We start from the raw sequence: 16,864 nt of genomic DNA, 5'->3' as shown, positions 1-16,864 counted from the left end.
CGCCTGATTGGGGGTTTGTTTACTTTATCCGGCCATTTTGTTTGTTGTGCCTCGTAGCGAGGCTCCCCAGCACGCACCCGCCTCCCGCTGCCCCTCCCTCCCACGGACTGCCTTCAGGCTGCTTCGCTGCCCACTGCTCTGTGACCCCCTGATCTTCGTGACCAGTGGTCGCTCCACCTCGCTCCCTGACCGATCTCCGCCTGGCTGACTGGTATTTCCCTGCAACTGCCTCACCTGTAACTGATTGCTTTTCAGCTATCAGAGCGCTCGCATTTGCTGAATATTCATAGCGCTTAGCATTAATATTGTGCGCTCGCATTTGCCGACTTGTCATAGCGCTTGGCACTGGTATTGTGCGCTAGCATTTGCCTCTTTGTAGTGCAGAGTATTTATAACGTAGCCTTTGAATGCGCGCTCACATTTGCTTGTTTGCCTGCTGCATGCATTGTTGATCGGACTGGCCGCCTGATTGGGGGTTTGTTTACTTTATCCGGCCATTTTGTTTGTTGTGCCTCGTAGCGAGGCTCCCCAGCACGCACCCGCCTCCCGCTGCCCCTCCCTCGCCCCTCCCCCCACCATCCATCCATTTATGACAGATGCATCTGCACGCAGCATCCACGCGCAGCGACCGCGCCCAACCCGCGCCGAAGGTGCGCCAAAGGTAAGCCCGTCTACGCCCGTCCGCGCCTGGACCGCGCCCAGCGCCAGACCCCCTGGCCCTCTCACTGCCCAGCCCTCCCGCATTACCTACGATGCCACCACCCTCCTAGCCCTTAACCCCGGCCGCTCCCCCAACTGCGTCCAAGCTGCTCCTGGACACACCCATGGACCCTTCTCCTGCTACTCCTGCAAGTTCGACGGCACCAAGAACAACTCCTCATCTTCGAACACACAACAGATATGCGATCCCAACCACCTACAATGCATCCTGCTCAACACCCGCTCGGTCCACAGACACGCCATTGACCTCTGGAATCTACTCGACACCATCTCTCCGGACGTCGCCTTCCTAACAGAAACATGGATGAATGCCTCTTCAGCCCCAGACATCACCATTGCCATCCCGGAAGGCTATAAGATCATTCGCAAGGACCGTACCGGCCATACAGGAGGAGGCATCGCTATCGTCCATAAGAAATTCATCCGCATCTCAACCAGCTCAGACGTCAATCTCGGCAACTCTGAACACCTCCACTTCCAGATCCACATCGACCCCAAGACCACACTCAGAGGCACCCTCCTTTACAGACCCCCAGGACCCCGCGCACAATTTAGTGAGGACATCACGGACTTCATCACTCCACACGCGCTCCCCTCCAAAGATTACATCCTTCTGGGAGACCTCAACTTTCACCTTGAAAAGAACAACGACCACAACTCCACCACCCTTCTGGACAACCTCGCCAACCTCGGACTTAAACAACTGGTCACTTCCCCCACCCACATCGCAGGTCACACACTCGACCCAATCTTCACCTCCAGCAATCATGTCTCCTTCAGACACACTACGGCTCTCCTCTGGACCGACCACAGCTGCGTTCACTTTACCTACAACAAGCCCAAACCCAACAACCACCCCCAACCAACTCTGCAAAGAAACTGGAACAAAATCACCATCGACCAGATCTCCTCATCGCTTCTTCTAAACCCCCCAGCCCACTCCTCAAACCCCGACCAAGCCGCCACCAACCTCACACTATGGTTATCCAACAGCGCCGACATCCTAGCACCACTGAAAAAACGACAAATCAAACTCGGCAGCAAGAAGGCCTCCTGGTTCAACGATGATCTTAAGAAATCCAAGAAACTCTGCCGCTCCCTTGAGAAGACCTGGAAAAAAGACCCAACCTCCAGCACCAAGGACGCCTTCAAAAACGCCACCCGCATACACCACCAACTGATTCGAAAGGCCAAGAAAAGCGCCTTCAAGGACCGACTAGATAGCAACGCCCACAACAGCAAGGAACTTTTCAACATCGTCAAGGAATTTACCAATCCCTCGGCCAACTCTAACGACATCACCCCCTCTCAAGCCCTCTGCGACTCCCTAGCCTCATTCTTCCACAACAAAATTGCAGACATCCACAACAGCTTCGACAACCAACCCGGAGACCAACCCACCGAACCACATGCTAGACCTTCACCCCCCTCGAACACCCTTAACGACTGGAAGCCAATCTCCACTGAGGACACCATCCGCCTGATGAACTCTATCCACTCAGGATCCCCCACAGACCCATGCCCTCACCACATCTTCAACAAAGCAGACTCCATCATAGCACCGCACCTCCGAGACGTCATCAACTGCTCCCTCAACTCCGCCACCTTCCCGGAAAGCTGGAAACACGCTGAACTCAGCGCCCTTCTGAAAAAACCCACAGCGGACCCCACCGAACTCAAAAACTACCGTCCCATCTCGCTCCTTCCATTCCCGGCCAAAGTCATCGAGAAAGCTGTCAACAACCAGCTCGCTGCCTTCCTCGAAGCCAACAAATCCCTCGACTCCTCACAGTCCGGCTTCCGAGCAAAACACAGCACTGAGACCGCACTCATCGCAGCAACAGACGACATTCGAACTCTACTGGACAATGGAGACACAGTCGCCCTCATCCTCCTCGACCTCTCCGCAGCCTTCGACACAGTCTGCCATAGTACCCTCCTACAGCGTCTCAGAAACATCGGAATCCAAGGAAAAGCACTAGAATGGATCACCTCGTTCCTCACCGGAAGAACCCAGAGAGTCCGCCTTCCACCATTCAAGTCAGAGGCCACTGAAGTCATCTGTGGCGTACCACAAGGATCTTCACTCAGCCCCACCCTTTTCAACGTATACATGAGCCCCCTCGCGGCCATCGCACGCCAACACAACCTCAACATCATCTCCTACGCGGATGACACTCAACTGATCCTATCACTCACCAATGACCCTAGCACCGCCAAAACTAACCTACACGAAGGAATGAAAGAAGTAGCCGAATGGATGAAACACAGCCGTCTGAAACTGAACTCAGATAAAACAGAAGTCCTCATCTTAGGTACTTCCCCCTCTGCATGGGACGACTCGTGGTGGCCAGAAGCCCTTGGAAAAGCACCCATCCCGACAGACCACGCACGGAACCTGGGCGTCATCCTGGATTCCTCACTTTCGATGAACAGACAAGTCAACGCCGTCTCCTCATCCTGCTTCAACATTCTTCGCATGCTCAAAAAAACATTTCGTTGGATCCCCACCGAAACTAGGAAAACGGTCACCCACGCTCTGGTCACGAGCCGACTGGACTATGGAAACACCCTCTACGCCGGTACTACCGCTAAACTCATGAAAAAACTCCAACGAATCCAGAACGCCTCAGCCAGGCTCATATTAGACATCCCACGTAAAGAACATATCTCTGGTCACCTGAAAAACCTCCACTGGCTTCCCGTCAATAAGAGGATCACTTTCCGACTCCTAACCCACGCACACAAATCACTCCACGAAATCGGACCAGAATGCCTCAACACACGACTGTCCTTCTACACCCCCTCCCGCCAGCTACGATCATCCAACCAAGCCCTCGCCACGGTACCTCGCATCAACAAAACCACCATGGGAGGCAGATCCTTCTCCTACCTGGCAGCTAAAACCTGGAACTCACTTCCCACTTACCTTCGCCTTACCCAGAACCACCTAGCATTCAGAAAGCAACTTAAAACGTGGATATTTGACAAGTCATTTCCCACCCCTCCTCAAGCGCCTTGAGACCCTCTGGGTATGTAGCGCGCTATATAAATTCTTTGACTTGACTTGACTTGACTTGACTAACGTGGGACAGGTCAGATCTGAGGTAAGGACACTTGGGCATAATCCCAGCTCTAGCATCGAGGTTTGCTGTATTTGGGGAGTGTTCACACCTTGTATTGTTCAAAAAATAAATGAACTCATCTTAATAAGCGAAGAGCTGATTGCCAATTTAGCAAGCTGTTTAACAGATTATTTATGGTACATATAGTAGGTCAGTAGAGCATTTGTCCATTGTGGCCTGAATATCAATCTGGGTACCCAGTCAACCAGTCATCCAGTAGGCTGGTCTCTGTGCCTCTGTTCAGTGTAAAGCAGAAAGCCACACGCAGACTGTATATATTGTATGCGGTGTGTGTGTGCGCGCATGCGCCCTTCTGGAAGAAATGTTTAAGACTTCTAGGCTGGTAAACCATGTAGTGCAGCGATAAATTATGGCAGAACTCTCTTTATAAGAGCTCTGATATAGCCTCTCTGATTATGCCAGGGCTCATACCAGAGTATTGTTTGAAAACTTGCAATCCCCTTATGTTGCCACGTTCCTCAGATCCACGTACTGGGGCTGAAGATAGTGGTAAGCAATAGTTCCAGGGTTAGAATGCCCTTTTTAGGTCTGAGCAAACATACTAACTTGCATGTTTTAAGGGTTTTCAACAACTCTTCTCTGATCTTTTCCCATACTGAGAAAAGCTGGAAATTTACTCCTGACAATGGCAGAGGTAAACCTTCTTCCAGAGTTGGGAAAAACGTGGTTGTAGGGAAAGTGTACTTGCAAACACTCAGATTTTCACATGAGCAAATCTACACATGCATATTTGCTCTTACTAAAATGCAGTTCACAAATATTTTCTAGGAGTATTATTTCTTGTCCTACTTCTGTAAATTCTTATGAATTCACTAAAGTTGGATAGCTGCACCTAAAATGCAAGGACAATACAATGGGTGCACTTTGAGACTTTCTTTAATAATTGGGCCACTAATTTGTTCTGGCGTTGACCATGACCTTTTGTGTTTATTAAAATTCTGTCTCTCTCCCTGTATCGGCTGGCCTCACTGTGAGTGACAGCATTCTGCTCTTTCACAAGGAGCATATCTGCACACTAAGTAGTTTTGTTCAGTGCAAGTAAATACTGTGGCAGTGTGTCCTTTTTGAGACCAAAAAAACTATTTTTGCTTTTGCCAATGTTTGTTATAATGGTTAGGGCCCGGCAGCTCCCACACTAATAAGGTGTTACGAAAACCATGCCAAAACAAGTCCCACATTGACAAAACTAAAAGGCTGACCACCAATTTCAGACCTACTGCCTTTGCCATTGCTTGTTTATTTTTGTTTCCCATAATCTTATTGGAACTGGTTATACTGATTTTCCATTATGAATATTTGACGGAACCACTACCATTCATCAACATGTTACTAAATTATGCTGCAAAGAAATGGTAACTGAAATTTTAGAGTAGTTTAGCAAAAAATGTTTTTTCTTGCTTTCATTTTTTTTATGAACATTTTATATTGAAAGCAAAGAATCCTCAATCTTGCTTTCAAGCTTCTGCAAATATTTGCATCAAATCAGAGAGCATTCTGGGAGCATAATACATAGCCTCATATTGCTAAACTTTGAAAAAGTGTGTACACATTTATATACCGGAACCACTGTCAGTAGTGCAGTTGGAGCTTAACCGCATCGCTGCGGCGGCTTTTCCCGCTGTGTGCGGCATATATACAAAAGCTCTGTTACATGACGAGCTCAGCTCGTCATCAGCACACGGCAGGTAAGCCTCATGACGAGCTGAGCTCGTCATCAGCAGGGAAGGGGTTAAAACATTTACTTAGAGCACTCACCCTAATAATAATAATAAAGGTTTTCAATTAATGAACCATAAATACAGGTTTGAACAGCGTTAACATATGGACAAAAATATAATCTTAACTGCAGACAGGGCCCTTCCCTGATCCATAATGTGGTACAGTAAACTGGCAGCCAAAGGGTTTGTGCTTGTCCCTACTTGTCCCATGGACAAAAAAACACATGAAAACGTGTTGCCCTTGACCCCAAACAATATGTCCTGAGCGTCGGGCTATAGGAACTGTAGCGTAACATAGGCCCCTGCCGCGGAGCGGGGAGCACCGCCCTTCGGCTGGAGAGCTCCAGATTGAGTCTGAGGCCGGGCGAGGTCAGCCAGGAACGGGTGTATTGATTCCGATTGATCATTCAGTGGAGCTCTGTACACAGCAGCACAGTAGTCCTAGAAGGCTTGCAGAATGCCCGTGTGGGTGCAGACCGTATTGCCAGAGGGGGCAACCACCTCAGTGACGGTATGGGAGTCTGAGTCCTGACGGATAAGCCAAGCCAAGAGGACTCCAGGTTTATCACCTTCTGGATCAGAAGGACAACAGTGGGAGAGGGTAGAAAGTGGACAAAGCGCTCGTAGAGGTTATGAGGGATACAATGAAAGGAATATAGTTTAGTCGTGGGATGCTGAGATCTCCAAGCTTCAGTAAATACCCAATGGTGCAGCCATGCACGGAAGCATTCCATCTGGGCAGAGGGCAGTAAACGAGAAAGAGAGGGTGGGATCTGCAATGGGAGAGATCAAGTACACAATTGTAGTCCCCCCCCCCCCCTAGTATCCAGGGTGTCGCTGTACAGTGTGCCAATGTGCTGGAAAAGGACTCCCAGATGTTCCCTGATCAGTGTTGGGTGCACAAATACTTCCTAGGAGTGACAGGCTGACCCTCGAGAAGTACATACTGACCCTCTCTGTCGACCACCCTGTGAGTTTCCTGACGCAAGTGAGGGGCTGCTGGGTCCAAACTCATATATATTATCAGCAGGTGAGGGGCTGCTGGGTCCAAACTCATAGATATTATCAGCAGGTGAGGGGCTGCTGGGTCCAAACGCACAGATATTGTCGGCAGGTGAGTGGTTGCTGGGTCTAAACGCACAGACATTGTCGGCAGGTGAGGGGCTGCTGGGTCTAAACGCACAGACATTGTCGGCAGGTGAGGGACTGCTGGGTCCAAACGCACAGACACTGTCGGCAGGTGAGGGGCTGCTGGGTCCAGACGCACAGATATTGTCGCCAGGTGAGGGGCTGCTGGGTCCAAACGCACAGACATTGTCGGCAGGTGAGGGGCTGCTGGGTCCAGACACACAGATACTGTCAGCAGGTGAGGGGCTGCTGGGTTCAAACGCACAGACATTGTCGGCAGGTGAGGGGCTGCTGGGTCCAGACGCACAGATATTGTCGGCAGGTGAGGGGCTGCTGGATCCAGACGCACAGATATTGTCGGCAGGTGAGGGGCTGCTGGGTCCAAACGCACAGATATTGTCGGCAGGTGAGGGGCTGCTGGGTCCAAACGCACAGACCTTGTCGGCAGGTGAGGGGCTGCTGGGCCCAGACGCACAGATATTGTCGGCAGGTGAGGGGCTGCTGGGTTCAAAAGCACAGACATTGTCGGCAGGTGAGGGGCTGCTGGGTCCAGACGCACAGATATTGTCGGCAGGTGAGGGGCTACTGGGTCCAAACGCACAGACATTGTCGGCAGGTGAGGGGCTGCTGGGTCCAGATGCACAGATATTGTCGGCAGGTGAGGGGCTGCTGGGTCCAGACACACAGATACTGTCAGCAGGTGAGGGGCTGCTGGGTTCAAACGCACAGACATTGTCGGCAGGTGAGGGGCTGCTGGGTCCAGACGCACAGATAATGTCGGCAGGTGAGGGGCTGCTGCATCCTGATGCACTGATATTGTCGGCAGGTGAGGCACTGCTGGGTCCAAACGCACCGATATTGTCGGCAGGTGAGGGGCTGCTGCGTCCTGATGCACAGACATTGTCGGCAGGTGAGGGGCTGCTGGGTCCTGATGCACAGATATTGTCAGCAGGTGAGGCACTGCTGGGTCCAAACGCACCGATATTGTCGGCAGGTGAGGGGCTGCTGCGTCCTGATGCACAGACATTGTCGGCAGGTGAGGGGCTGCTGGGTCCTGATGCACAGATATTGTCGGCAGGTGAGGGGCTGCTGGGTCCAAACGCACAGACACTGTCGGCAGGTGAGGGGCTGCTGGGTCTAAACGCACAGACATTGTCGGCAGGTGAGGGGCTGCTGGGTCCAGACGCAAAGATATTGTCGGCAGGTGAGGGGCTGCTGCGTCCTGATGCACAGATATTGTCGGCAGGTGAGGGGCTGCTGGGTCCAAACGCACAGACATTGTCGGCAGTTGAGGGGCTGCTGGGTCCAAATGCACAGACACTGTCGGCAGGTGAGGGGCTGCTGGGTCTAAACGCACAGACATTGTCGGCAGGTGAGGGGCTGCTGGGTCCAGACGCACAGATAATGTCGACAGGTGAGGGGCTGCTGGGTCCAAACGCACAGATATTGTCGGCAGGTGAGGGGCTGCTGGGTCCAAACGCACAGACATTGTCGGCAGGTGAGGGGCTGCTGGGTTCAAACGCACAGACATTGTCAGCAGGTGAGGGGCTGCTGGGTCCAGACGCACAGATATTGTCGGCAGGTGAGGGGCTGCTGGGTCCAAGTGCACAGACCTTGTCGGCAGGTGAGGGGCTGCTGGGTCCAGACGCACAGATATTGTCGGCAGGTGAGGGGCTGCTGGGTTCAAACGCACAGACATTGTCGGCAGGTGAGGGGCTGATGGGTCCAGACGCACAGATATTGTCGGCAGGTGAGGGGCTACTGGGTCCAAACGCACAGACATTGTCGGCAGGTGAGGGGCTGCTGGGTCCAGACGCACAGATATTGTCGGCAGGTGAGGGGCTGCTGGGTCCAGACACACAGATACTGTCAGCAAGTGAGGGGCTGCTGGGTTCAAACGCACAGACATTGTCGGCAGGTGAGGGGCTGCTGGGTCCAAACGCACAGACATTGTCGGCAGGTGAAGGGCTGCTGGGTCCAGACGCACAGATATTGTCGTCAGGTGAGGTGCTGCTGGGTCCAAACGCACCGATGTTGTTGGCATGTGAGGGGCTGCTGTTTCCTGATGCACAGATATTTTCGGCAGGTGAGGGGCTGCTGGGTCCAGACGCACAGATATTGTGGGCAGGTGAGGCGCTGCTGGGTCCAAACGCACCGATATTGTCGGCAGGTGAGGGGCTGCTGCCTCCTGATGCACAGACATTGTCGGCAGGTGAGGGGCTGCTGGGTCCTGATGCACAGATATTGTCGGCAGGTGAGGGGCTGCTGGGTCCAAACGCACAGACACTGTCGGCAGGTGAGGGGCTGCTGGGTCTAAACGCACAGACATTGTCGGCAGGTGAGGGGCTGCTGGGTCCAGACGCACAGATATTGTCGGCAGGTGAGGGGCTGCTGCGTCCTGATGCACAGATATTGTCGGCAGGTGAGGGGCTGCTGGGTCCAAACGCACAGACATTGTCGGCAGGTGAGGGGCTGCTGGGTCCAAATGCACAGACACTGTCGGCAGGTGAGGGGCTGCTGGGTCTAAACGCACAGACATTGTCGGCAGGTGAGGGGCTGCTGGGTCCAGACGCACAGATATTGTCGACAGGTGAGGGGCTGCTGGGTCCAAACGCACAGATATTGTCGGCAGGTGAGGGGCTGCTGGGTCCAAACGCACAGACATTGTCGGCAGGTGAGGGGCTGCTGGGTCCAAACGCACAGACATTGTCGGCAGGTGAGGGGCTGCTGGGTCCAAACGCACAGACATTGTCAGCAGGTGAGGGGCTGCTGGGTCCAGACGCACAGATATTGTCGGCAGGTGAGGGGCTGCTGGGTCCAAACGCACAGACCTTGTCGGCAGGTGAGGGGCTGCTGGGTCCAGACGCACAGATATTGTCGGCAGGTGAGGAGCTGCTGGGTTCAAGCGCACAGACATTGTCGGCAGGTGAGGGGCTGCTGGGTCCAGACGCACAGATATTGTCGGCAGGTGAGGGGCTACTGGGTCCAAACGCACAGACATTGTCGGCAGGTGAGGGGCTGCTGGGTCCAGACGCACAGATATTGTCGGCAGGTGAGGGGCTGCTGGGTCCAGACACACAGATACTGTCAGCAAGTGAGGGGCTGCTGGGTTCAAACGCACAGACATTGTCGGCAGGTGAGGGGCTGCTGGGTCCAAACGCACAGACATTGTCGGCAGGTGAGGTGCTGCTGGGTCCAAACGCACCGATGTTGTCGGCAGGTGAGGGGCTGCTGTTTCCTGATGCACAGATATTTTCGGCAGATGAGGGGCTGCTGGGTCCAGACGCACAGATATTGTGGGCAGGTGAGGCGCTGCTGGGTCCAAACGCACCAATATTGCCGGTAGTTGAGGGGCTGCTGCGTCCTGATGCACAGATATTGTCGGCAGGTGAGGGGCTGCTAGGTCCAAACGCACCGATATTTTCGGCAGGTGAGGGGCTGCTGGGTCCAAACGCACAGATAGTGACTTAGGTGAAGGGCTGCTGGGTCCTGACGCACAGATATTGTCAGCACGTGAGGGGTTGCTGGGTCCAGATGTTCAGATAGTGACATAGCTGAGGGGCTGCTGGGTCCTGACGCACAGATATTGTCAGCAGGTGAGTAGTGCTGTGCAGCACAGCCAGGGAGCAGTCACCCCTGCCTGCTTGGAGCACATCAGTGCTGTGGGTAAAGCCAGAGAGCAGTCCCCTCTGCCTACTTGGAGCACACCAGGGCTGTGAGCAGAGCCAGAAAGCAGTCACTCCTGCCTGCTTGGAGGACATCGGTGCTGTGAGTAAAGCCAGAGTGCAGTCACTCCTGCCTGCTTTGAGCACACCAGTGCTGTGTAGCACACCCGGGGTGCAGTAACCCCTGCCTTCTTGGAGCACAGTCAGTGAGCAGTCACATCTGCCTACTTGGAGACCATCAGTGTTTTGCATCAGAGCCAGGGAGCAGTCACCCCTGCCTGCTTGGAGGACATCAGTGCTGTGCAGCACAACAGGAGAGCAGTCACACTTGACTGCTTGTAGCACATCGGTGATGTGCAACCCAGCAGGGGAGCAGTCACCCCTGCCTGCTTGGAGCACATCAGTGCTATGAGCAGAGCCAGGGAGCAGTCATTCCTGCCTGCTTGGAGCACATCAGTGCTGTGTAGCACACCCGGGGTGCAGTAACCCCTGCCTGCTTGGAGCACAGTCAGTGAGCAGTCACATCTGCCTACTTGGATACCATCAGTGTTTTGCATCAGAGCCAGGGAGCAGTCACCCCTGCCTGCTTGGAGGACATCAGTGCTGTGCAGCACAACAGGAGAGCAGTCACACCTGACTGCTTGTAGCACATCGGTGATGTGCAACCCAGCAGGGGAGCAGTCACCCCTGTCTGCTTGGAGGACATCAGTGCTGTGCAGCACAACAGGAGAGCAGTCACATCTGACTGCTTGTAGCACATCGGTGATGTGCAACCCAGCAGGGGAGCGGTCACACCTGCCTGCTTGGAGCACATCAGTGCTATGAGCAGAGCCAGGGAGCAGTCATTCCTGCCTGCTTGCAGCACACCAGTGCTGTGTAGCAGAGCAAGAGAGCAGGCACTCCTGCCTGATTGAGAAGAGCTGTCATCCATTTGGTGGGGGGTTGTTTACGGCTAGTAAATTGTGGGAGTGGCAACCTTTAGCATTCATGGAAATGTTGTGGCTAGTAAGATGAGCCTCGTTGTGCTCAGATTAGTACTTTTTATGGCTGGTAATGTTTCCAGTCCATGAATGTTACCAGTGGTGAGGCTGGTAACTAGTGGGTTGAATTTCAATGTTTTGGTAAGTAGTTTTCTTGGTTCCTAGACCTTAGGAGTGCTCACTTTCTTTACCAAATAATAGTTAAGCCTTTTGAGTTGTCAAGCTTTTAATGTTTACGCTGCTGACTTTTATGGCTCGTAACTTTTACAGAAAGGCCAGCTTGTAGTCAATGCCGCTGGTGAGTGAAATGCCGGAAAAGAGGCAAGAACTGCGTGCAGTGATAGTTGGCACCTTCCGTGCTCTTTATGCACTAGTGTGTAAAGCTGGGCTTGAAGAATGACCTCAGCTCGGTCCATCCTGCCTGCCTCGTGCTCCTCGCATCCCTGAGGACTCTCTGGTCCTCGGCCTCAGCTCGGTCCATCCTGCCCACCTCGTGCTCCTCGCATCACTGAGGACTCTGTGGTCCTTGACCTCAGCTCAGTCCATCCTGCCCGGCTTGTGCTCCTCGCATCACTGAAGACTCTGTGGTCCTCGAACTCCGCTCTGCCCATCCTGCCTGCCTCGTGCTCCTAATATCACTGAGGAATCTGTGGTCCTCGACCCTAGCTCGATCTATCCTGCCCGCCTCGTGCTCCTCGCATCACTGAGGACTCTGTGGTCCTCGACCTCAGCTTGGTCCATCCTGCCTGCCTCGTGCTCCTCGCTTCACTGAGGACTCTGTGGTCCTTGACCTCAGCTCTGTCCATCCTGCCTGCCTCGTGCTCCTCGCATCACTGGAGACTCTGCCTCGTGCTCCTAATATCACTGAGGAATCTGTGGTCCTCGACCCTAGCTCGATCTATCCTGCCCGCCTCGTGCTCCTCGCATCACTGAGGACTCTGTGGTCCTCGACCTCAGCTTGGTCCATCCTGCCTGCCTCGTGCTCCTCGCTTCACTGAGGACTCTGTGGTCCTTGACCTCAGCTCAGTCCATCCTGCCCGCCTCGTGCTCCTCGCATCACTGCGGACTCTGTGGTCCTCGACCTCATCTCGGTGCATCCTTCCCACCTCGTGCTCCTAGCATCCCTGAGGACTCTGTCTGTGGTCCTCGACCTCAGCTCTGTCCATCCTGCCCGCCTCGTGCTCCTCGCATCACTGAATACTCTGTCTGTGGTCCTCGACCTCCGCTCTGTCCATCCTGCCTGCCTCGTGCTCCCCGCATCACTGAGGACTCTGTGGTCCTCGACCTCAGCTCGGTCCATCCTGCCCGCCTCGAGCTCCTCGCATCACTGAGGACTCTGTGATCCTCGACCTCAGCTCTGTCCATCCTGCCCGCCTCGTGCTCCCCACATCACTGGAGACTATGTCTGTGGTCCTCAACCTCAGCTCTGTCACCCTGCCCGCCTTGTGCTCCTCGCATCACTGAGGACTATGTGGTCCTCGACATCAGCTCAGTCTATCCTGCCTTCCTTGTGCTCCTTGCATACATGAGGACTCTCTGGTCCTCAACCTCAGCTCGGTCAATCCTGCCCGTCTCGTGCTCCTCTCATTGCTGAAGACTCTGGTCCTCGACCTCAGCTCGGTCCATCCTGCCCGCCTCGTGCTCCTCGCATCACTGAGGACTGTGTGGTCCTCGACCTCAGCTCGGTCCATCCTGCCTGCCTCATGCTCCTCGCAATACTGAAGACTCTGTCTGTGGTCCTCGACCTCAGCTCTGTCCATCCTGCCTGCCTTGTGCTCCTCGCATCACTGAGGACTCTGTGGTCCTCAACCTCAGCTCGGTCCATCCTGCCTGCCTCGTACTCCTCGCATCACTGAGGACTGTCTGGTCCTCAGCTTCACCCGGAGCCTCACTCTGTGGCGCATCTCTCTCTCCCCAGAGCTTTGTCGTTGGCTCTGCAGGTTTCAGATGAAATGGGATTGGAAGCGGAATAAATTGCTAGATACTTGAGGCCCGGTTACGACTGCTGGCAGGCAGGAGGCTTCTGGGGCCCAGAGCACCTCTGTGGGTGCAGCACATTACCTCTGGGCCCAGAATGCACCAGGGCGGAGAGACAGTGGGGTTGTGCCAAGAACACTTGTGGCAGGTAGGACTCTGGGTGGGCGCCAGACCGTCTTGGGACACCTAGGGCAGGTAGGACTCTGGGTGGGCTCCAGACCGTCTTGGGGCGCCTAGGGCAGGTAGGACTCTGGATGGGCGCGAGAAAGTCTTGGGGCACCTGGGGTAGGTAGGACTCTGAATGGGCGCGAGAAAATCTTGGGGCAGGTGGGAGTCTCTGTGGGTGAGAGACAGTCTTGGGGCACCTGGGGCAGTTGGGACTCTGGATGGGCTTGAGACAGTCTTGGGGCACCTGGGGGAGGTAGAACTGTGGTTCGGCGGGAGATAGTCTTTGGGCATCTATGGCAGGTAGTGCTCTGGGTGAGCGTGAGACAGTTTTGGGGCAGGTGGGACTCTGGGTGGGTGTGAGACAGACCTAGGGCACCTGGGGCAGGTAGTACTCCAGGTGGTTGGGAGGCAGTCTTGGGGCAGGTGGGACTCTGGGTGGGCGTGAGACAGTCTTTGTTCACTTGGGGCATGTAGGACTCCTGGTGGGTGCAAGTAAGTCTTTGGATACCATAAGCAGGTAGGACTCTGGGTGGGCATGAGACAGTCTTGATGCATCTGGGGCAGTCGGTAGGAGTCTGGGTGGGTATGAGACAGACTTGGGACACCTGAGACAGGAAGGACTCTGAGTGAGCGGGAGAGGGTCTTGGGGAACTTGGGGCAGGTGGGAGTCTCTGTGGGTGAGAGAGAGTCTTGGTGCACCTGGCGCAGGTAGGACTCTGGGTGGGCACAAGACAGTCTTGGGGCACCTGGGGACTGGTGGGACTTTGGGTAGGTGCGAGAGAGTCTTGGGGCACCTGGGCAGGTAGGACTCTGGGTGGGTGTGAGACATTTTTGGGGCGCCCGGGGACAGGTAGGACTCTGGGTGGGCATGAGACAGTCTTGGGGCACCTGGGGCAGGTAGGACTCTGGGTGGGCTGGAGACTGTCTTGGGGCACCTGGGGCAGGTCGGACTCTGGGTGGGTGAGAGACAGTCTTGGGGCACCTGGGCAGGTAGGACTTTGGGTGGGTGTGAGACATTTCTGGGGCGCCCGGGGACAGGTAGGACTCTGGGTGGGCATGAGACAGTCTTGGGGCACCTGGGGCAGGTAGGACTCTGGGTGGGCTGGAGACTGTCTTGGGGCACCTGGGGCAGGTGGGACTCTGGGTGGGTGAGAGACTGTCTTGGGGCACCTGGGACAGGTAGGACTCTGGGTGGGCATGAGACAGTCTTGGGGCACCTGGGGCAGGTAGGACTCTCAGTGGGCTGGAGACTGTCTTGGGGCACCTGGGGCAGGTAGGACTCTGGGTGGGCTGGAGACTGTCTTGGGGCACCTGGGGCAGGTAGGACTCTGGGTGGGCTGGAGACTGTCTTGGGGCACCTGGGGCAGGTGGGACTCTGGGTGGGTGAGAGACTGTCTTGGGGCACCTGGGACTGGTGGGACTTTGGGTAGGTGCGAGAGAGTCTTGGGGCACCTGGGCAGGTAGGACTCTGGGTGGGTGTGAGACATTTTTGGGGCGCCCGGGGACAGGTAGGACTCTGGGTGGGCATGAGACAGTCTTGGGGCACCTGGGGCAGGTAGGACTCTGGGTGGGCTGGAGACTGTCTTGGGGCACCTGGGGCAGGTGGGACTCTGGGTGGGTGAGAGACAGTCTTGGGGCACCTGGGCAGGTAGGACTTTGGGTGGGTGTGAGACATTTCTGGGGCGCCCGGGGACAGGTAGGACTTTGGGTGGGTGTGAGACATTTCTGGGGCGCCCGCGGACAGGTAGGACTCTGGGTGGGCATGAGACAGTCTTGGGGCACCTGGGGCAGGTAGGACTCTGGGTGGGCTGGAGACTGTCTTGGGGAAACCGGGGGCAGGTGGGACTCTGGGTGGGTGAGAGACTGTCTTGGGGCACCTGGGACAGGTAGGACTCTGGGTGGGCATGAGACAGTCTTGGGGCACCTGGGGCAGGTAGGACTCTCAGTGGGCTGGAGACTGTCTTGGGGCACCTGGGGCAGGTAGGACTCTGGGTGGCTGGAGACTGTCTTGGGGCACCTGGGGCAGGTAGGACTCTGGGTGGGCTGGAGACACTCTTGGGACACCTGGGGCAAGTAGGACTCTGGGTGGGCTGGAGACTGTCTTGGGGCACCTGGGGCAGGTAGGACTCTGGGTGGGCTGGAGACTGTCTTGGGGCACCTGGGGCAGGTGGGACTCTGGGTGGGTGAGAGACTGTCTTGGGGCACCTGGGACAGGTAGGACTCTGGGTGGGCATGAGACAGTCTTGGGGCACCTGGGGCAGGTAGGACTCTCGGTGGGCTGGAGACTGTCTTGGGGCACCTGGGGCAGGTGGGACTCTGGGTGGGTGAGAGACTGTCTTGGGGCACCTGGGACAGGTAGGACTCTGGGTGGGCATGAGACAGTCTTGGGGCACCTGGGGCAGGTAGGACTCTCGGTGGGCTGGAGACTATCTTGGGGCACCTGGGGCAAGTAGGACTGTGAGTGGGCTGGAGACTGTCTTGGGGCACCTGGGACAGGTAGGACTCTCGGTGGGCTGGAGACTGTCTTGGGGCACCTGAGGCAGGTAGGACTCTAGGTGGACTGGAGACTGTCTTGGGGCACCTGGGGCAGGTAGGACTCTGGGTGGGCATGAGACAGTCTTGGGGCACCTGGGGCAGGTAGGACTCTCGGTGGGCTGGAGACTGTCTTGGGGCACCTGGGGCAAGTAGGACTCTGGGTGGGCTGGAGACTGTCTTGGGGCACCTGGGGAAGGTAGTACTCAGGGTAAGCGCTAGACAATCTTGGGGCACCTGGGGCAGATAGGACTCTGGGTGGGTTAGATAGAGTATTGTGGCACCTGGGCAGGCAGGACTCTGGGTGGGTGTGAGACATTCTTGGGGCGCCCGGGGACAGGTAGGACTCTGGGTGGGCACGAGACAGTCTTGGGGTACCTGGGGCAGGTAGGACTCTGGGTGGGCTGGAGACAGTCTTGGGGCACCTGGGGCAGGTAGGACTCTGGGTGGGCTGGAGACACTCTTGGGACGTCTGGGGCAAGTAGGACTCTGGGTGGGCGTGAGACAAACTTGGGGCACATGGATTCTGCCCGAGGGGCAGGCCGTACTTCGGTTTAGGCAGGAGTCTAGGGAGGGAGCCATCTTGGAGCTCACAGAACACTAAGCTGGTCTGGATACCTACCGGTGACTGGACAACAGGCAGCACCTTGAAGAGTGGCATCTGTGATCCTTCCAGCTGTGATGGAGAGTGTTCGAAGCAGGACTAAAGCTAACCATGACCCTTTTCTGTTGTCCGCAGGCAGACATGGACCAGTACAGGAAAGCCCTGACGGATGCTGGCTGCTGTCTCACCCCCTTGAGTTACATCAAGCAGTGGAAGTAGGTATCTG

The 16,864-nt window shown here is 55.7% G+C and overlaps 1 protein-coding gene across 1 annotated transcript in view; it reads left to right on the top strand.

The window, feature by feature from the left end:
• The window catches only part of SCFD1 (sec1 family domain containing 1), a 709,689-nt gene that overhangs the window by 497,431 nt on the left and 195,394 nt on the right, over positions 1 to 16,864 (top strand). The window contains exon 17 of the mRNA XM_086936984.1: positions 16,774 to 16,853. Coding sequence (XP_086793110.1) covers positions 16,774 to 16,853 — 80 coding nt within the window. The remainder of the gene's footprint in view (positions 1 to 16,773; positions 16,854 to 16,864) is intronic.

The sequence above is a fragment of the Lissotriton vulgaris genome, chromosome 9, assembly GCF_964263255.1.
Source record: "Lissotriton vulgaris chromosome 9, aLisVul1.2, whole genome shotgun sequence".
NCBI classification, from domain to species: domain Eukaryota; kingdom Metazoa; phylum Chordata; class Amphibia; order Caudata; family Salamandridae; genus Lissotriton; species Lissotriton vulgaris.
This window is presented reverse-complemented; position numbering and strand designations above follow the sequence as displayed.